General features: G+C 36.8%; 1 protein-coding gene across 1 annotated transcript; it reads right to left on the bottom strand.

Annotated features, from left to right (window-relative positions):
- Positions 1-17,719: 17,719 nt before the first annotated feature.
- On the bottom strand, positions 17,720-18,673 carry LOC140518241 (olfactory receptor 1N2-like). Its single transcript, XM_072630215.1, has one exon. It carries the CDS (start codon positions 18,668-18,670, stop codon positions 17,720-17,722), a length of 951 nt encoding a protein of 316 aa, XP_072486316.1. The 5' UTR covers positions 18,671-18,673.
- Positions 18,674-23,111: the final 4,438 nt, after the last annotated feature.

Raw genomic sequence — 23,111 nt, 5'->3', positions numbered from 1 at the left:
CCAGAAAAGGAGACAGGTGTGGTTGATCTCTCATAATAGTGGGATTTCCAAGCTTTAAAACTGATTAAGATGCCACTGAAGGAGAGATTGAATAGTGTGAAAGAGCAAATGAGTAATGCATTTATCTATGTTATACATCTCTGTTAACCTCTTCCCCACCTATAGGTAAGTGCTATGTACCATGGGTTTCAGACGACTTGATTTCCAGTTCCATCTACATTAGCTCAGTGATTTTTAGGCAAGTCACTTAATCTTGTTGACCTCCATTTCCTAATCAGCAAAATAAATAGGTTGTGCTAGATAACTTGGAAAGTCTCAGTTCTAAAGGTCTACGGTCTATGAATATTCTTTGTCCAAAATGGGGTTGTAGGGAGTAATTAATATTTGTTCTATACTTCTATTAAAGTTGTCCTTTGATTCTTCATTAGGACGTGTGAAGTTGGACTTTAGAAGGTTGTGACAGCAGGGAATAAACTCTGGGAGGACTTGGTCAGACTAGTGAAACTTTGCATATAAATGCACCACTGAATCCTCTGTCTGTTGTTTGAGGGCCAGCCCCATTATGTGAGCTAGAGTATTATCAGTGAAAGGATAACCAAAGGAGGAAGAGTTGTGTTTTGTTTTGTCTATAGCAGCTTAGGAAAGCCTTCTATTAAGGCAGATGGAGGAATGAGGAAATGGAAGAAAGTCTCTTCTGGTTCTATAGGACTATGATTTTTTTCTTTGAAATATATTTTAAGAGCATGGCAGCACATGTTAGGGGAGGTCTATACATCCAGCAATGTTCCAGTAAATGTTTAACAGCAACTTCCCTGAAAAAAATGTACAGAAGACAAATTTCTAAGTTTAATTTGTATTACTAACCCTTTCTCTATCACTTTCTTGGTCTAGATAATCAACAAAACAATAAATCAAGACATAAAACATTTCTGAGGTGTAAATGAAAATTCAAAAATTGACTCTCACATGCCCATATAATCTGGCTCAATCACACCCTTGACTCTATCTATATCTGTCTGTCTATCTATCTATCTATCTGTCTGTCTGTCTGTCTGTCTGTCTGTCTGTCTATCTATCTATCTATCTGTCTGTCTGTCTGTCTGTCTGTCTGTCTATCTATCTATCTATCTATCTATCTATCTATCTATCTATCTATCTATCTATCTAAAGAGTTCTTGCTTTTTTTGTATCATGCACCCTTTGACAGTCTGGATAAACATATGGACCACTTCTAAGAATGATTTTTATTACTTATATTCATAATGGAAAGCAGTGTTAAATTTCAAATAAAAGTTAGTGAAAATAAAGATATAATTCCCCCCCCCCCCATCCCCTTCACTCCACTATTTTATGATTCCTCTATTTTTGGTCCCGTTTTTTTCCTTTCTATTGGCCTTTCCCCAAGTTTCTCACCCTATCTCCTTGACCAGTGATACTATTATCCCATTACCCAGAGACTTTTTGGATTTTCACTTCCTTTGAAAGGGAAAAGAAATAATAGTATGACATTAGAATAGCCAGAAGCAACTCATCACTAGAAGGAAACAAAGGGATTAGGGTCTTAGAGCTCTTAGTTTCTAGTCTTTTCAGAGTTCTCTATGACCTAGTTATTACCCACTGGATTGGGTTGGATGGCCTGAGAGACATTTCTCACAGCAGCCTTAAGAAATTGCTAGTCTGGGGTTGTGCTAGTGGAAAGGAGAGATAGAAATCTCATTGTGTAAATGAGCCTCTTTCCAATGCCCTTTCTCACTCCTTAACTATCTGAATAGAAAAAGGGATAAAAACCTTCATTTATCTTTGAACTTTCACCATTCTTCCTCTCTCCCCCATCAATTACCTGGCTGGTCTACATGAGCTCTCACAGAAGGGACTGCTTCAGTCACTTCCATATAGCTCCTCTAGATAATGGTAAACTCACAATGAAGATCCACAGAATCTCTTGTGTAGCCACAGAGGGGATGGGTTGTGGGTGTGGAATATGAACACACAGGCTTCCTTTTGGAGCAAACCCTAAATCACAGTGTAGTTCAAATTAGGAATGTCTCTCTGGATTATAATGTCTCCTTGGAGCACAATCCTCTAAACTCCTCATTAAGGACAAATAGTAATTCTTCATCTTCAACTTCAGCTAGCCCTGGTTGGATCCCAAGGGACTCTTAGGCAACTCAAGGGTAATCTTTCATCTGGTTCCCTTTGGAGGGGAGGCAAGGCTGGAGTGAAGTATTTTCTTGGGCTCCAAAGGAGCTCCACTGTGGCCTCTGTTCAAGCACAAGATATTATTAAACAACTATTATCTGAACAGCTATTAGTTGTTTAGATGTTATGCCATTCAGCATATAGATGGTCAATATGGAGACTGATTTATTATCTATACCTATAAGTATACCTATAAGTGTACCTATAAGTGTAATACAATTTCCATTTTTACTTCTTTAAACATGATTGCTACTTTTGTTTCCTTGTCTCAGAAACTGTCTGACAGCTATTCTTGCTGTCTTAAATCTGACTAAACTTTATGGGTCTCTGTTTTGAGTACATTTCTTGCAAATAAAAAATGTATTATTGGCTTTCGCTTTCTAATCCATGTTTATATAATCTTCTGTTTTATGGGTGAATTCATTCACATTCACTATTTCCCTACATCCTATTCTTTTATAAGAGATCATTAAAGATAAATTTTAATATTTTATTTTCCCAATTACATGTAAAAACAATTTTAACCTTTGTTTTTTGCAATATTGAGTTCAAAATTCTCTCTCCCCCTCACTCCTCTCCCCCACATTGAGAAGCCAAAAATTTACTAAAAGTTATACATATGCAATCGTGGAAAGTGTATTTCTATATTAGTCATGTTGTAAAAGAAACTGACAAAAACAAGAAAAATAAATAAAGTAAAATAACGATATTATTTTTATCAGATTCCATCAATTGTTTCTCTGAAACTGGATAGCATCTTTCATGATAGGTCCTCGAAAATTGTCTTGGATCTTTTGTGTTGCTAGCAATAGCTGAGCCATTCATATTTGATCATTGTACAATATTACCATAATTGTGAACAATGTTCTCCTGGTTCTTTTAAATTTGTTTTGCATCAGTTCACGTAAGTCTTTCCATGTTTTTCTGAAAGCATCTTCCTTATCATTTCTTATAGCACAATAGTATTCCATCACATTCATATACCACAAATGGTTCAGATGTTTCCCAGTTGATGGACATTCCTTTGATTTTCAATTCATTGCCACTACAAAAAGAGCTGCTATAAATACTTTTGTACATATAAGTTCTTTCCCTTTCTAAAAATTTCTTTGGGATACAGACCTTGTAGTAGTTTTGCTGGGTCAAAGGGTATGCGCAGTTTTGTAGACTTTGATTACAAAAGTGGCAAATCACTTTCCAGAATAGTTGGATTAGTTCGTAACTCTACTAACAGTGTATTAGTGTCCCAGCTTTCCTATATCTCCTTCAACATGTTTCATTTTCCTTTTCTTTCATATTAGCCAATGTGATAGATATGAGATGGTACCTCAGAGTTTAATTTGCATTTCTCTAATCAATGGTGATTTAAGGCATTTTTTCATATGACTATAGATAGCTTTTATTTCTTCTGAAAACTGCCTGTTCATATCCTTTTATCATTATCAATTGAGGAGTCATTCTTGTTATAAATTTGACTCAGTTCACTATATATTTGAAAAATGAGGCTTTTTCAGAGAAATTTACTAAAAATAATTTCCTCCCAGTTTGCTTCTTTCTTCTAAACTTGGCAGTTATTGTTTTTTGTTTTTTTGCAAAACCTTTCCAATTTAATGTAATCAAAATTATTCAATTTACATCCTATAATGCTCTTTGTCTCCTGCTTGGTTCTAAATTTTTCCTTTATTCGTAGATCCAACAGGTAAACCATTTCCTCCTCCCAATAGGGGAGTTCTAGACTGTATAATTGAAATGATTTGTTTCTACTTCACTGACCTTCTATTCCCCTCACTCCATCTCTGATTGAAGATTTTTAATTTTTCTTACTTTCTCATTACTTTCTTTATTTTTCCTTTCTTCTTTCTTTTCCTCTGTCCCTCCTTCCTCCTTCCTTCCTTTTAAATTTCCTCTCTTCAAAATCCATCTTCTGAAATTGAAGTTTGTTTTGCTTGTGACTACTGCATTTCTAATTCTATTTTTCTCTTACATCTTATTTCTCTGTTATTTCTATTTTTCATTCCCATCTACTAATCTTATTGTGTTTTTACACTAAATTCTTTATGTATGCTGTTTGAGCCACTTTTGTCTCAAATGAAAGTTAGTTTCATGTGATACTCATTATCCCACTGCTTCATTCACGTTTGTGCTCTTTACTTTCTTCGGAAAGACAATAAAAATTGAGTAAAACTACTCCCAAGACTTTTGTTTGTTTTACATGGCTTCTTTGACAACCCTTGAAGACATTAGTGCTCTAAAATGACATTTGTTTCTTTTCTTAAAATGTAAGCACTTACCTATAATCAGACATAGTACATTTTCTTCTAGTTGCCCTTCTTCCTATGTACAGTTTCAAAAAAATGTTTTTGGACTTATATTGAATATTTAGCCCTGTTTCTATGTCTTCCCAATAGGTGAATATGGATGTAGATAGATATAGATAGATATTGCTAACCTTCATGTTTGCAGTTGACATGACTGGTAGTGTTGCTCCTCAGGGACACAGGTGACATGGTAGCATGATCACCTTCACAATATGAAGTAATGAAAACTGTGCTCAATTGTGCTACTTTAACTGCTATTCACAGCTGTCTAGTTCCAACTATAACTTTACCTATGAGAAGTGTGGGGCAATTCTAGTTTTTTGTATTTTAATCAGACCTGTGATTTCAATGGTATTCAACATTTTCAGTAAGAGAATTTCCTCCTTCCGAATAAGGTCAAAACTATTTGTTCATTCATTCATTTTGCTTTTTTGGACATTAGCCACATTGTTTATTGACAACTGAATAAAATCATAATCAATTAAAAGACTTTGAAGTAAGTAAAAAAAAATCAGTACTTCATCATATCACTACTTTCATATATTTTTTAATTTTCACTGACTTCCAAGACAGCATTTCAAAGCTTCTACACAGCTTTGATCTTTTCATCAAGTCCTCTTGAAGTCCTCTATTCCATTAAATTTCCATTTCCCCTTGCTAAATTATATTCAGTTTTTTAAGGCAAATTATTCTTGGTTATAAGGATTTATCTTTTGCTTTTAGGAATATCATTCCAAGATCTCTCAACTTAAATGGTAGCTGTCAAGTCTGGTGTGATCCTGATTATGGTTCCTTAATTCTTTAATTCTCTTCTTTCTTCATGATTACAGTATTTGTTCTCTGACCCAAAAGTTTTGAGTTTCAATTATGTTAGTTCAGGATAGTGTTTGATTCAAGACGAAATTGTTTGATTCTTTTTATTTTCCTTTTGCCCTCTGGTTCTAATGATTCTGGATGGTATTTTGTTTATTATTTATTGAAATATAGTTTACTTGTTTGGTGCAGGGAGCATTATGGTATTTAGGCAGTCCAATGATTGAATATTATATTTCTTTGATCGGTTTCCAAGGCCAGTTTTTTTAATACTACTGTTTACATTTTCTTCTATTTGCTTTAATAATTTAATTTTCTTTTAATATTTCTTATATCATGTAATTACTGCCTCCTATTTGGTCCATTCTCATTATGGGGGAATCTTTTTCTTGGGAAAGTTTTGTTACCTTATGGTCTAAGCTATTAATTCTTCTTCCCATTTTTTCCTATTTTCATTTCAATGAACATTACCTTTTGAATCTCTTTCTTCACTGCTTCCATGTATTCTTTTAGTTCTGGAAGACTAACAAAAAAATTTAACCAAAATATTCCTTTCTCCAAGACTCCTTTTTGAGACTTTTTGTAGAGTTATTCTCATTCCAAGCTTACTCCTTGACTTTCACTTAATTTATATTTCATCATTTCTTTTGTTTACTCTTATTGATAGCCTCAGTTTATAGATTGAGACTTCATGCTTTCATTATAGTCTGCTCTTCTTTTCTTGGATGGTATGGACTAGCCCTACTTTTTCCCAGAAGTGATAAAGACTAGGTTTCACCCTCTGGAAAAATTCCTCAATTTGGGCTTAGTCTCCTGTTTGCTTGATTTAGGTTTAAACTTCAATATCTCCTCTATCTCCTTTTCCATGGACTATCCTGAACTTGGAACTGACTCTACCTCTTGCTGTGACTTGGGAAGATCCCAGTTAAATTGCAAATTGCACAAGTAGCTAATCACCTGCAAGATGTCAATAAGTACTTTCTTTCTTGAATGCTGTCCTGGCTCTTTCTACAGATAGGATTTAGGTATCAGCTATCTAGATAACAACTTCTTGGGTTCTGGGCTGGTCCAGTTTCTTTATGATCTTGTCAAGGATGTTAGGCACATCTTCTACAGTTTAGGCATCAGCCTCTTGATGTTGCTTTGGTCTTGTTGCTATGGCTCAAGTGGGGCTGCCTGGCTGTTGACTTGGCCCTGTCTCTTCCTTGATTATGGGCTTCCTGGTCCCTAGATTTTTATTCCTTCAGCCTGCCCAGCCTGGTTTAAAAGGTTTTTATGCACTAATATATGGCTGATTTGTGTAAAGTTGCTATGTGTAGCTGAAAATATGTATTTTTTATTTCCACTAAGTAATCTCCAGAACTACTTTTTAAAACTTGAGTCGAATCTAATTTCTTCTTTATCGTTTTATAATATTTGTCTGGGTATAAAATGGACAAATTGTAGTTCCAAATTATTAGGGTTTTAGTATCCATTTCTCCCTGTAATTCAGTTACCCTTTCCTTCAATACTTAGATGCTCTGCATATATTAGATAATAATAGTTCATTGTCTATGATGCCTTAAAGCATAATAAAATTCCATTGATCATCTTTTTTAACAATATCTGCTTGTACTATTGCTTTGTCTGGGTTCAGGATTGCCACTCCTGCTTTTTAAAAATTCATCTGAAGCGTATTAAATTCTGTTCTATCCCTTCATTTTGATGGTATGTGAACTTTTATATTTCAAATGTGTATCTTATAAACAATTTTTGTTGGATTCTGTTAATCTGTTCTACTATTTATCTTGATTTTCTGATTGATTTCATCCCATTCCCATTGACTGGCATGAATTATTAATCATGTATTTCCCTCAATCGTAACTTTTCATAGTTTTTCCTATTTTAATTCTGTCCTCTTTACATAGAAGACAAAATTGTGAGAAAGAAGGAATATGATCGGCATTGGAAACCAATAATTGAAGAAGTGTCTCTTTCCTTTTCTGTTCCTCTTCCAAACACAGACCCAATCTCTGGTTCCTATACCAACTTTTTCATTTAATAATCCTTTTATGTATTTTGCTTATATTTATTCCATCCCCAACTCTACTCTTCCCTTTTTATTTCCCCTTATATTTCCCTGCTCAATTTAACATATTCAAAGAAAAAAAATTAATGTGTCCAGCTGTTTCTTTTTGGTTAATATATAAATGAGATACACTCCCCGCACACCTTCCTTCATGCTTATATACTTAAGTACACCCATTTGTTCAAAATATTAAGTTCTGGTTTCTTCCATATTTATTCTATATTTTACTATTTTCCCTTCATTTTTCTTTCCTATGTTCAAACCCACCACCACCAAAAGAATTAATCTACTCTCAATTTATCTTATGTAATGCCCTCTGAGACTGTTAAAAAATTAATATTCTGAAAAATCACCTTTTCTCCCATTATTTGAAAATGAACACCTCATCGTTATTTTGTTACTGTTATTGTTCACTCATTCAGTTATGTTTGACTCTGTGACTCTGTGAACCCTATCATCCTATCTGTTGGCAGAGATACTAGAGTGGTTTGCCATTTCCTTCTCAACATTATTTAGCCCCTTATAATTTCCCAAGTGAATTGACTTGAATCTTCTCTTAATTTTTGTATTTTCATTTCAAAGTTTCTACTCAGTTCTAATTTTTTCATCAGAAATTCTTGAAAATAATCTAATCTATTAATAATCTGTTTTTTTCTTTGGATAATATTCAATGTTGCAATGTAAGCTATTCTCAGTCATAATAAGCCTTTATATTTTGCGTTTTGCAATATAATGAATTTTTTCCCCTTTTCTATAGTAGCTGCTTATATCTGTTTTGTAATCATGACTAATTTTTTTAGCGTTTAGACTTTATCTTTCTGGTGCTTACAGAATCTTTTCTCTTATGTGGAAGTTTTGGATTTTGAGTATGACATTCCTATGCATTTTCATTGTGAAGCTTCATTCAGGTAGTCATTGATAAATCTATTTTCATTTTATTTTTTAGTTCTAATAGACCCAGGATTTTATAAATGGTGATTTAAAATATGTTGTCCAGATTTGGTTTGGTTTGGTCTTGTTCTGTCAGATCATGGTTTTCAGGAAGTCCGATTCATAAATTATCTCCTCTTTCTTTCAGGTCAATTTTTTAAAAGCAGTAAATACCTTATATTTTCTTAATCTTTCAGCTTTGTTCTAATATTTCTTGTTATCTGATGATGTCATTGAGTTTTGATTAGTCAACTACTTTGTTAATATTTTCCATCTTCTGGTTTATTACTTCTTCCAATTATTTTCCTCTCAAACTCTCACTTCATTTATGATTTTCCTCTTTATCTCTTGGTTCATTTCTTCCATCCACTATTTTAATCTGTGTGGGAAAATTCTACCTTTTTTAGGCTCTCTTTGGGGTTATTGTAGGGCAACACTCTTCTGGTTTTACTTCTTAGTCTTCTCTTAACACCATTTCTTTATTGTGTTTAGTATTTTCTTCTTTCTACTCACATTTTTTTTCAAGTCATTTTTATTGTTCCCCTTGAACTAGATTTTCACCAACACTTTACATGTACAGGACCTAAAGACTTTAAAAAGTCTTTATATTCTCAAGTTTTTGTTCTCACCCTTTTTATTGCATTAAGAATCCCCAATTCCTCAAGTCAAGCTTAGATTTTTTGTTAAAAATAACTGTCAGAACCTTTATATTGTCTTTTCCCTTCTTTTTAATTAAACTCAAAATAACTCTGGCTATTTCCTTCTAGTATGACTCAGATCTCTGTCAGATATGAAAGGACTTCCTTGTCTTTCTTTCTGTGGAAAGACATTTAATCCAATCAGCATCTTGGTCATAACTCTGTATTCATATGTATCAGTAAGCACCCCAACGTACACAAGGGGCTTGCCACCACAGATTTTTTTATCTGCTTCGCTAAAAGGAAAGGCAAATCTTTCCCAGAGAGGGAAGCACAAACAACCGGGTTTTCAAACTAAGCCCCAAAGTAAAACCTCACCCTCAGAGTATTTCACACTTTTCAGAACCTGAGGGTATGACCCTCTGACCCCTTTTCAGAACCTGAGGGTATGACCCTCTGACCCAGTGCCTCAATAGAAAAAAACAAAAGGTACTTGGGACCCTTCTACAGAACAAATCCCCTAATCAAACTTCCATCAATGGGTAGGCTCACCAGTGGGTGGGGAGGATCTTCTTTAATCACATTCAAATAGAGGCATTATACTTCTTGATTATACTAAAACAAAAACATCAAAAGATCCTACTTTGCTTGGCCTCACATTCCACCCACTCTGAATCCTTGACCTTACAATCCAAATGGCCATGGATCCTGGAAAAAATAGGCAATAACATTTCTTAAGTAAATGCAAATTAATTTACATTTGCAGTCTATATAACATAACTCCTTATTACCAGGATAGCCACATGGCATTCTTTGAGGGGAGAGCAACCCATTCCTCCTTTCACAGTCAAAAACAGAAATGTACAAGCAAACTCCTTTTGGAAGTGTGTCCTCCTCACCCTGCATTCTCAGGTGCAGACTCTAATGAGTCAAATCCTTCTTTACAATGCTTCAGCCTCCACTTCCAGGTCTGAATGGTGGTTGGACTACAAAGCCATCAGGGTGGGGTCTGTGGGGGTACATGGCAGTTTCCCCCCACCCACCATAAGCAACTCCACCCTTGGTTCCCAAACTATTCCAGGGGAACACTGCAAAAAAGCATACTCAGTGCTTTGCGTACAGTGTCCATCTTGCCCCAGGACTGAACTCTTGAATTCCTGGGCTACTCCTCCTCCAGCAGGAGCCAGCTGCTCCCAGCTCCCACCTGGGTCTGCATGAAGGCAGCTCTCTACTTCAACTTCCGCTCCCATTCCTCTCACCTCACCAAGGTCAGCACACCGGCCATTATCCACTTCTGTTGGGTCATTTGGCAGGCAGTTTTCCACTTGGGTTTCAGGGCTCCATTCGAAGCTCTCATTGCTGTGCTCTGATTTGTGACATGCAATACACTTTCAGGGACTTCAGTCCTCTGTTATATTCAGGAGCCAGGCTAATCCACTTGAACCCTGGCTTTGGCCACCCCCACCTCCTGGGGCTCCACAGAATCATAGCCACTACAACTTGGAAACGACAGACAATTATCCCAGTCTCCATACTTTCCTTTTAATTTATGCAGATCCCTTCCTCATCACTATAATATATCAGTAAGCATCCCAACATACACAGGGGGACCTGCTGCCACAGGTCTTTGATCTGCTTCTCTAAAAGGAAAGGTAAATCTTTATCAGAGAAAGAAACACCAACATCTGGGTTTTCAAACCCAAGGGGCTGCTTATTGGCTTCCCAGAGTCTCATCTGCCACACAAACTTCCTTCCAAAAATTAAGGCCCCTACTCACATTGTTTAGCCTAATTCCTAACCTTGGAACTTAGTGCTTAGGTCAGTCCTCCTCTATAATACTTGGTTAAGTTGAGTTTCCAATAGTCCACTCTGGGTTCTGACCTTGACAAGACTATGTTTTGGGTTTTTTTGTCCTGGTATAGTCTCAATTCAGGAGTTATTTCTGTCCTTTGCTGTGGCTCTGAAAACCTGTATAGGTTTTTTATGGTATTCCCTATGAAATGTTGGTTAACACTATAGTCTCAGATTCCCTTCCCAGATGCCATGGGCCTGGTGTTCAAGACTGAATAGCTCTGTCTCCTACTGACATTTCCAGTACTACAAGAAATGCCCTACCTCTTTGTTGTGGGCTGGTTCTTTCCCTATTTGTAATCAGACAGGCCAGGGTCAGGGATGAGATTGCTAGATCTCCAATTACTAGAGTCTATGCTGGCTTATAAATCTGTTTAGAACTATGGGTGCCCTCTCATCCATTTGGGATCTTTTCTGTAATAGAATGCTACCCCGCATGCAGTGCTTCATATATGACATTCCAGTTACCCTCTTCATGCCTTTAAATATGATCTGTCCCCCATGCTATGTATTTTCTATCCCCTCATCTCTGTCTTTTAGTTTCCATGGATTTTTTCAAGATTCAAGTTAAACTGAATATAGTATCCCAGATGGGGCTAGCCATGACAAAGGACAGTGGGACTTTCACCCATTACTTGGCATATTATGCCTCTTTCTATTTTGGGGGCTGTTGTATCACATTGATGACCTAGACTAACTCTTCCCTTCTCCTAATTTCTGAGATACAGATCTCCATGTGGTATTCATCTTCCTGACAGCACCTGTCCAGAAATCATGCCCTAGAAATTTTTAACCTCTTTTTTTTATGGAACTTGTGTCCTTCCTAGATCCATGCTGCCCTGGCAGGTGACTACCTCCCTCTCCTGGCCCATTATTTCTCAGGCAGACATAAGCTATGCTTCACTTCATCTGCCACTGCTTGGTCCTTTTTTCTCTTACCAGACTCACTAGCAGTCTTGCCACCAAAGCCTCCTCTATACCCTCTCTAGTTCTGGAAACATAATCGAATCAACTCTGCTGTTGTTCTTGGAAGAAGTATTTATTCTCAGTTACATTCTGGACCAAGGAACCTCTCTACATTCCCTTTCTACCCTATGTGTGATGTTTCTCCCTACTAGAGTAAAAATATGTGTTCCTTGAGGGCAGAGACTGCTTTTGTATTTGTATCCTCCACACTTTGTATAGGGTTTGACATCTACTAAGCACTTAAATGCCATTTCGTCAAAATAAAAATTCAACTTAAAAATTCTATCTTTTGCAGGGAGACTATCCTGATCCCCACAATTGTTAATACATTCCCCTTTCAGATTGTCTTCTATTTACTTAGTTTAAATCTCATGTATTTATTTACATTTTAACACTACCCTCCATTACAATATAAGTAGGTACTATTTTGGCCTTTTTTTTTTTTACACCTATCACTCACTTTACTATATGCCAGTGGCCATCACATAGTAAACACTTAATAAGTACACTTGACTGACCTTTCCCCACCCCTGCAGACATTAAGCTGATTTTTTGGAGCTCATACTAACCTCCCTGGTGGGGCTCCTCTATCTGTATCTGCTAGTTTCTGCCCATCTTTCTAAATTGGAGAGAGGAACTTACTTTCATTTCTTTTCATCTTTCTGGATGCTTTTCAGATAGTTACTGTGATTTATGTGAGAGATCTGGTGAGAGACCTATATGAGGGATCTATTTTTTTGTTGTCCTCAACTTTTGTTATGTCTCCCTAAAGGATTTTACTCTATCTTTATCTTTCTTCCTATGGCTCAAGAGAAAGGGCATTGGGGTAAATAAGAGAAAATGGCTCACTAAATCATCTCTCCATGGACTTACAGGATAGAGAGCTAGATGTGACATAAAATGTCAAATATGTAAGATCTCTTGAAATATAGACTGTTAGAATATGACTAAAATGTTTTCCTCATCATCTCTGACTCTTGAAATATTTGGATTTCTTCAATGAAGTTCAGTTCAAGCAAAACCTCTTCATACTTTTAATCCCACTAGTCAGTGTTCTCCTTCCCTTTTTGAATTGTCTCATTTATACTTATCTATTTATATGTTGAATCCTGTGGTAGAGGGGGCACTTAATTGATCATCAGGGGCTGCATTGCAATGACTCCAAATGCCCCTGAACCAGATTAAAACATAATTGGGAAATATTTAACTAAATATTTTAAAGTAGACAAGAACATGCGGCTTCCTAAATCAATATGCAGCTTTTCAGGGGTCCTTAATATGATTTTGTGGCCCTGTTTCTATTTGAGGTTGCCATTAATCCAATACAACATGCACATCTAACAATTCATTTCAATTTTTTTAGATGTACTTGAGAGTCTAGACCTTTTGTTCTTCCCAATTAATCTTGTTACTATTTTGGCTATTTCATTAAAGTATTCCCTTTATGGTTTGATTAGTACAGAACTAAATAAGTTAAATTAAATAAAATTGTAATTTTATTATAATGACATGGCCCAGACATGAGCATTGAATGTCCTTTCAATTATTCCTAACATCCCTAGAAATTGAAAAAAATAAAAGGGAAATTATTTTACTCTTGTATTTTATTGGGAAAACTTCTAGTCTTTCCTCACTTCAAACAGTGTTGGGAATTGTGGAAACAGTGAGTCACACTGACTCTGTGTTGTGATTCAATTCTAGATCTACTTCAGCTTCTTTTTTATTCAGTTATGGATCTAGTCCAATTTCTGTCTTGTGAGAAAGTTTTATACAATTATGGGAATTGTGAGAAAAATTTTATTACATTGTTTGAACCAAACTTGCATAGCTGAAAAGCTGGACCACTTCTACCTGCGCTTAAGGACCCTTAACTAAGGACCTAATTTATGCTAAGCAGAAACCCAGTTATATTCAAAGACTGATGCAAGGAGTTTTCTCACAACTACACATTTCAAGCAACCCATATGTCTTATCTGAAAACTGTCCTGGTACTTGTCATTCAATTACTATTTTTTTGTTCCTTTGATTGAATACAGACACAGGGAGGTGGGGATGGGACACTCCATTCTCATTTTTCTAATTTCAAGGAATTGCACCACTTTGCTCTCCCCTCCCAATGAGCTGAGCCCTATGCATCTCTCATCTGTTTCTTTTCTGCATAAACGTGATCTAGTAGCTTAGTTCGTAAAACTAGTTTCTTAATTCAAATTAATTATCTACTTGAATCAAATCTTTCTTTGATGAAAAATGAATTTCACATTAATTGTGAACTAAAATGGCACCAATATGGTGTGTGTGTGTGTGTGTATGTAGGATTTTAGGGGGTGGGGTGACATGATCAGAACTGAGCTTTAGGAAAATCACTTTGCTGAACAAAGGACATAGGATGTAGGATTTTAATACAGTTCTGACCATGACTCTCAACTGCTCAAGAAGTGTAAAGAACGCCTAATTATATGTATGCCATATATATTCGTTGCTTCAAGTGATTGTGCTAGTAGATGCAGAAAAATAATCCTTTGACAAAGAACAATATTTATTTCGTTTAATTCTGAGAATAACCTGGCAGGATAAGGTACAAGACACTGAAGTCCTTGCTCGAGCTGAACTGGCGAGTATTCAAACTATGCTTCCGAGAGCACAACTCCAATGGGCTGGCCACTTTGTTCGAATACAAAATGTCCGCTTGCCAAAAAGACTATTTTATGGAGAACTTGCATGGGACAGGCAATCACATGGTGTTCAGAAGAAACGATACAAAGACACCCTCAAGGTCTTTCTCAAGAACTTTGGATTTGACTGTGCAACATGGGAAACGTTGGCACAGGACCGCTCAGCATGACATACCCACATAAAAAAAGGTGCTGTGCTCTTTGAGCAAAGCAGAATTGAGACAGCATAAAGTAAGTGCAGGATGCACACATTTGGGATATCTACCCCAAGTGTTCATATGGACTATCTGTGCCCAACCTGCGGTAGAGCATTCTGAGCTTGTATTGGTCTGATCAGTCACAGTCGGACACACTGAAATTTCACTTTACAATGGTGATATCATTTTGGTCCTTTTCTAAGATGAAGGAAAATAACCAGCATATATGTATGTATGTATGTATGTATGTATGTATGTATGTATGTATATATATGTACTAACTAAACTACTACTTCACATTCATGCAGAAAAGACACACAGATGTAGGGGGGAGAAGACATGCTCACACGAATAGATAGTTTATTAGAAAAAAGAAATAAAGAGGGAAATATTCAGTGGAAGTACTTACAAGAAGATATAACATAGCAATAGGTACTTTTCCTGAAGTCACATTGGACAATTCATTGTGCGGTGCATTTGAATTTAGAATTATCTGACTCCCTTTCCAACGCAAGCCTATTTGAGCCTTTAAGTTCTCCGATAAAGTGAGAGAGCTCTTGTGAGTAAGAAGAGGGGGAAGAAAAAGCTCCATCTGAACTCATCTCAGCATTTCAATTTTCAAAAGAATTTATTAGATTCCTACCCCAAGTCAGGCATTGTAATAGACAAGGGGAATACAAAAACAGAGAACCAAAATGATTCCTATCTCTAGGACATTTAACTCTCAATTTAGGAAAGCAACATGAACACAGAGAAGCAAATAGAAAAGAAATACAAAACAATTTCAGGGAGAGAACCAATAACTTGGGAATTGAAGAAGACCTTATGTAAGAACTGGCATTTGAGCTGAACCTTAAAGTGAAGTTTCAAGATGGGGAGGTGAGGCAGGAGAGATCTTTAGACCTGAAGAGTCACAGAAAAGTATAGAGAGCAGGAAATGACATGCGTTGAAATGCAGAATACTGAAAGGTAATCAGCCTAGAGATTTTTAATATCTCTAAATATTGAAGGTGTTTGAGCATAAGAATAACATAGTCCTGTCTGCTCTTTCCAACACAGAGAGAGAAAGAAAAAAGTCCTATAAATATACCCTTTCCAAGGAGAAGAAACATCAAGAAGGGAGAAGAAAGAAAAAGGAAACCTTTTTCTAGCATTCAGTGTGTGTGGTGGGGGGGGGAATGTAGAATTGTTCTATAATATTTTTTCCTCTTCTCATCATTTAACAATGAACATCCCTCCATATAAAGAAATCTTCTATGCCTCTATAAAGAACATTTTACAAACTTATTTGGATAAGTTTTGACCATGTCTTGACTCCCAGATATATTTCATACATTCTGTAATTATATTCTATTGAATGCAATGGAATTTCTCCATCTTTTCTTCTTCATTTTTGTTACCACTTTTTAGGCATACTGATCATTTCTGTGAATTTTTTAAAATTCTGCTACTTTAGTACTTCAGGCAATTCCCTAGAACTTCATTACAGAGTCATGGATGGATCATGACCTGTATCTCTATTACTGCTGAGCCATCGTCTGAGTCCCTCAGGTTCACAGGCTAGGAGTTATCTTGGATTCATCTTGCTCTCTCATCCCCGCCCCCCATATCAAATTTTGTTGTCAAAGTCTGTCTATTTCACTTTTGTAGCATCTCTCCAATACATCCCCTTCTCTCCTCTAACACATCCACCATTCTAATACAGGTGATCATCATCTCATACCTTGATTACTGAAATAGCCTGCATGTCTGAAGTCTCTCCCCACTTCAATCCATCCTCCATTCAGTCACTAAAGTGATTTCCCTAAAGTGCAGGTTCAATCATTTCACACATATACATGCATGCACATGTGTGCACACATACATGCGTACACACACACAACATTCAACAGCTTCAGGCTACTCTCTATTGCCTCCAGAACCAAATACAAAATGCTCTGTTTGGCATACAAAGTCCTTCATCCTAGTCCCCTTGAAGCTTTCCAATCTTCTTACATCTTACTCCTTGACATATGCTCTTTAATTCAGTGACACTGGCCTTCTGGCTTTTCCATGAACAAGTTACTCTGTCTCTTTTCTCTGGAAATTTTATCTAGTTGTCTCCCATCCCTGGAATGCTCTTCCTCCCAAATTCTGTCTACTGATTTCCTGGCTTTCTTTAAGTTCCGACTAAAATTCCATCTTTTATTGGAAGTTTTTCCTAACTTTTTAAAATCATAGTGTCTTTCCTCTGTTACAATTTACTATTTATCCTCTATGAAGATTGTTTTAGATATATTTGTTCGCATGTTGTTTTACCTATTAGATTGTAAGTTCCTTGAGGGCAGAGACTATCTTGACTTTTTTGTATCCCCAGAGTTTAGCAAAGTGTCCGGCACATAGTAATCACTTAATAAATGTTTATTGATTGATATAAATGGAAAGTATTCCCATACCATGAGCTTCCATATTAGTGAAATCACTTCTTTGTGAAATATTGCACTACATTACATAAATTCATAGAATTATAGCATGTTACAGAAAGAATTAGGCATTTGTAATAATCTGTACTAGTGGTTCTTAATATAGGGTCTGAGAATTTGTCTTTTAATATTTTGACAACTATATTTGAATATAATTTTGCAATTGTATTATTTTACTTTATGCATTAAAAAATCATTAATCTGAGAAGGGATCCATAGGCTTAATCAGATTGCCAGGAATTTCTGACTTAAAACAACTCTTATTTTATAGATGGGGAAAATGAGGCACAGAAAGGGGCTAAAGACAAGTTCACAGACCTATTATGTAAGAAAAGATAAGATTCAAAGATGTCTCCTGAATCTAATTCCAGGACACTTTACTACCCTACACTGTTTCTGAGATTTAGTAGCACTAGATCATGCCTTGCTCAGATACAATTTCCATCAATCCTAAGGGAAGTTATTTCTTCACACAACCTTTAATGAAAACAAGTTCAGGTGGAATCCAGTAGAGGTTGCCTCATATAGGTGAAAATGTGATTCAGCCTAGTGATGCTGTCAACAAAGAAAATGAGTTCGTTCTTGTATAATCTGTTCATGATAAGCTAGCTGTTCCAATAAGATAGTGTTTTCCTACTAAGAAAGAGTTTCCCCAAAGCTCCCTTGATGTCCCTGTTCCTCAGGCTATATATGAAAGGGTTCAACATAGGAGTGACCACAGTGTAGAGAACAGCAGCAATTCTGTCTTTCCCAGCAGAATGTGTGGACGGTGGACACAGATAGACCCCAATAGCTGCCCCATAGAATAGGGAAACCACAGTGAGATGTGAACCACAAGTAGAAAAGGCTTTCCACCTTCCAGAAGTTGATGGTATTCTTAGAATGGCAGAGACAATGAGGACATAGGAGATAACAATGAGAGTCAGGGGAGCAGTGAGAACTAATGATCCAACAAAAAACAACATCAGCTGGTTAGTGTTGGTATCTGAGCAGGAGAGGGAGAGCAAAGGGATCAGGTCGCAAAAGAAGTGGGGAATGCTATTCTCTGCACAGAAAGTCAAGCCAGCCATGAGGAATGTATGTAAAAAGGCAGCAGAGTTGGTGAGAAACCAACACACAGCTATCAGTAGAACACAAATTCCAGAGTTCATGACCATGGCATAGTGGAGGGGCTGACAGATGGCTACATAGCGATCATATGCCATTACTCCCAGAAGAAAATCATCAAGGGCCCCAAATGTCATGAAGAAATGCATCTGAGTTAGACAGCCTTCATAGGATATTGTCTGACTCTGGGTCCAGATGTTTGCCAGCATCTTGGGGACAGTGGTGGAGATAAAACAGATGTCAGCAAAGGACAGGTTTGCCACAAAAAAATACATAGGACTATGCAGATGTGAGTCTGAGCCAATTGCCAAGATGATGGAAAGATTTCCTATCACAGTGACCAGGTACATGACCAGGAACAGCCCAAAAAGAATTAGTTGTTGCTCTGGTTGTTCAGAGAGTCCCAAGAGAAGAAATTCAGAGACAACGGTCTGGTTTTCTACTTCCATGTTCTTGGTACACCTTGGGAATGGGGTGGGAGGGAGTAGATGGGAAGGGCAAATGAAGACAAGTTACTCACCATTACAGGGGTTGTTCTTGTGTAAACTGTGGGACAGAAAAACATTTCTTTAACTCATGATGAGGTTATTTAAGAGAAAGTATGTTAGAGATTTTCTGCAAAGCTTATGGCCTCCTATTCTCTGTTTTCTCTTGACTTTTCAAAATGAAGTTTTGTGTGCCAATATTCTATGCTCTATGCTTCCTTCCAGAGCTCACATTCCAGCATTTCAAGTCCTGCAGACCCCCTTCCAAAGGGGAAGGCTCCTGAGGTCTTAACTCACCCCTTACACAGAAGGCATGTCCCTTCCTCAAGCAGGTAACTGATTTCACTAATTACTTTCTGACAGATATTACACATCTTAGTCTAAGCTGGAATTAGAACAAGTACTAGTGGGGTATGTGAAGGAATATATTTGTCACTGAGCATGACTCACATTACTATCCTTAGCCCTAACCTAGATACTCAGGACAATCTCAGCTGTATATTGACTCTATTACTTCAACATTTGGATGACTGGAAATTCATTTGGAGAAAATTCAGCTGAAGATCCATCCATGAAGGAGAGGAGAAACGTTATTAAGGAGCAGAATACTGGATCCTTAATGTTTACAGCTGAACAGTCTTCCTGTGTATACAGTCTGGAATATTTATTGGCTTCCAGGGCCTTTGGGGCCTGATTATCATATGGCTGCTCATTAGAGAAAAGGATGAAATGATGATCTCTCTGGGCTCTTCATAGTTCATCCCACCCTGAAGTTGTTGCAGATTGTGAAACCTCTATCTCCTAGCAGTTTTCATGTGGAAGGAAAGAAATCAAGTCCCACATTTGAGTCTAGGAGATCGTCAAAAGGATTTGGAGGTAGAAATAACCTTAGCTGTCTCTGGTCCCATCTATATCCAAAAAAATAATCCCCACTGCTACACCACACACACATACACAATAAGTTGTCATCTTGCCTATATTTGTTGACCTTCGATAAGAGGGAGAGAATCCATTACTCCAGTCGTAGCCCATTTCGTTTTGTCCTGTTGTCTCTCCACTATCCTAATTGCACTCCTCCTGTCTTCAGTTTGTCAATTTCCTTGCTAAAACATGATTGTTAGAATTCATTACAGTACTGCAGATGTATCTAATCATGGCATAGGACAGAGGGATTTAATCACCATCTTCATTGTGAACACTCTGCCTCTATCAATGCACATGGAGTTTTTATTTTCTTTTCTGTTTTGGATGCCATGCCACATTGTTGACTCATGCTACACTTTCAATTCACAACAACTGAAATGATTTCTAAAAATAAAATTCTATCTAGCAAGATCTCTACAATTTTTGTACTTGTACAACTCATTTCTTTAGACACATGCATAGAGCTTTATAATTACCCATATTAAAATTTTATCTTTTTCGGATTCATCCCATTAATTCAGACTATCAAGATCTTTTTAGACCTGGGCTCTATCTCTCATTTTAGCTATTCCTTTTAGGTACATGTCACTTGTATATAACTCATTCCTTCTTCCAAGTCATTGATAAAAATGTTGAATAGCAAATAGCCAAGGATAGGTCACTAAGGTACTCCTTTAGTGATCCCAACCAAATTTGACATAGCTCCAGTAATTTTGTTCCATTAATGCTATCATTTTAAAATTCACCTATTGTACTACCAATACTATCTGAAAATTATATAATGCTCTCTGGTTCATAAAGCATTTTACAAGGTCATTTGAGTTCCAACAACACTGGGAAGTAGATAGTATATTTTTACCTTCATGTTATAACTAGGAAAATTGAGGTTCAGAGAAGTTGTGATTTTTCCATGGTCACTCACATAGTCAGAGTGGGGATCTGGACCTAGGTCTTCTTGATGCCTGATTACCTTTTTGTCTACTTTGTAATAGCTTCTTCTCTGTTGGCTAAATCATTTCTTCCCATCTTGTGCAAAAGAATAACATCAGAGATTAACAGATTCCTGACAAACTCCTAATGAAAAGAGGTCAGCTGCAGTCATGCAGCAATCTAACTCTAAATCATTTGCTTGTATGTTCTCCTTTCTCCTTTCCTCACTAATCTGACTTCAGATATTTTCTCCTTTGCTTCCATTTTCACAGATTTGGTGTTTCAGTGTATCCTACCTTGAATTTTATCCCACATACTACATCATCCAAACCTACATCATCAAAACTTTCTTGAGATGACATATGAAGCCAGACCCTGTGCAACTGTGAGATCAACTCTCTATCCCCTTTTCCATGCCATCAAATTAAAGATAATTTAGAGGTGGATCCAAGATGATGGAGTAAAGGCAGGGACTCATGTAAGCTCTCCCCTAAACTCATCCAAATACCTTTAAAAATAACTCTAAACAAATTCTAGGGCAATAGAACCCACAAACGATGGATTGAAACAAATTTCCAGCACAAGATAACTTAGAAGTTCAGCAGGCAATGTCTGTCACACCTAGATGAGAGGGGAGTACAGTCCAGCACAGGCCATGCCAGCACATCCTGGGCCACACCAAACCAGGAGCAAGTCTGAAGTGACTGAATCAGTAGTGGCAGCAGTGTCTGTTTCTGGAACTCTGAGCCCACAGATGGTAAAGGGGTCAAACAACTGGTAAGAAGGAGATTACAGATGTCTTTTCTGGGTCACAGTCCTGGGTGGCAGTCCCAGGGCAAGGAGGAGCACTAGTGTAGCAGAGATTGTAGCAGCAGTGGAGGTGGTACCCCCCTCATGATCCCAAGGCAGGAAAGAGTGCTTGTGGTCATTCACAGATAAGACCACAGGCCAGGAAAATAGTAAATCCCTCATCTTAGAAAATGCTACCTTGGAAGAACTGAAAATGTATGAGTCTGTAGAAGTATCTCTGAAAACAACTCAACAAAACCCCTGAAGCTTGGGACAGTGTACCCTTGGCCCTGGAAGCAGAGCCCTACTTTAACACAGAATTATAACTCAAGTAATAGGCTGGGAAAATGAGAAAACAATGGGGGGAAATCTCCGGCAATGGAAAGTTTCCACAGTAACAAGGAAAATAAAAAAATACACTCTGAAAATAATAAAGTCAAAGCTCCTACATCCAAAGCCTCCAAGAACTGTATGAATTGGGCTGAGGCCAGAAAAGAGTTCAAAAAGGTTTCTGAAAATCAAATAAGAAGGTAGAGGGAAAACTGGGATGGAAATGAGAAGACTGCAAGAAAATCATGAGATGAGTCAAAAGTATGGTAAAGGAGACACAAAACAATACTGAAGAAAATGACACCTTAAAAAACAGATTAGGCCAAATGGTAAAAAAGGTCCAACGAGGAGAAGAATGACTTAAAAAGCAGAAATGGCCAAATGGAAAAGGAGGACCAAAAGCTCACTAAACAAAATAATTCCTTAAAAATTTGAATGGAGCAAATGGAAGCTAATGACTTTATGAGAAATCAAGAAACAATAACACAAAACCAAAATAATGAAAAAATAGGAGACAGTATAAAATATCTTATTGGAAAAACAACTGACCTGGAAAATAGATCTGGGAGAGATCATTTTAAAATTATTGTACTACCTGAAAGCCATGATAAAGAAAAGAGCCTAGACGTCATCTTTCAAGAAACTCTGAAGGAAAGCTACCCTGAGGTCCTAGAACCAGAGGGTAAAATAGAAATGAAAATAATCCACCAAGCATTTACTGAAAGAGATCCCAAAATGAAAACTGCCAAAAATATCATAGTCAAATTCTAGAGTTCCCAGGTCATGAAGAAAATATCTAAAACAGCCAGAAAGAAATAATTCAAGTATGATGGAGCCCTCCTCAGTATAACACAACATTTAGCATATGCTGCATGAAAGTATCTAAAGGCTTGGAATATATTATTTCAGAGGGCAAAGGATCTAGCGTTATAACCAAGAATTACCTACCCCAAAAAACTGAATATAATCCTTCGGGCAGAAATGGATATTCAATGAGATGTTGGACTTTCAAGCATCCTTGATGAAAAGACCAGAGCTGAATAGAAAATTTGACTTTCAAATACAAGACTGAAAAGAAGTATAAAAAGGTAAACAGGAATGGGAAAACATAAGGGACTAAGTTTAAACTGCATCCATTACTATATGAGAAATGATTTTTGTAACTCATAAGAACTTTCTCATTATTAAGTTAGTTAGAAGGGCACAGGTATGAGTTGAATATGAAGGAGTGATATATAAAAAATATAAAATTAAGGAGTAAGGGAGGAATGTACTCAGAGAAAGAGAGAAATAGAATGGGTAAATTATTTCATATAAAAGAGGCAATAAAAAGCTATTACAGTTGAGGGGAATGGGGGAAGGAGAGGGAGGAGAAAGCGAGTGAGTGAACCTTACTCTCATCAGAATTCCCTAGATGAGGGAATAACACATA

Source organism: Notamacropus eugenii, chromosome 1, assembly GCF_028372415.1.
Source record: "Notamacropus eugenii isolate mMacEug1 chromosome 1, mMacEug1.pri_v2, whole genome shotgun sequence".
Taxonomy (NCBI): domain Eukaryota; kingdom Metazoa; phylum Chordata; class Mammalia; order Diprotodontia; family Macropodidae; genus Notamacropus; species Notamacropus eugenii.
Note: the sequence above shows the minus strand (reverse complement) of the source record. Positions and strands in the feature narration are given on the sequence as shown.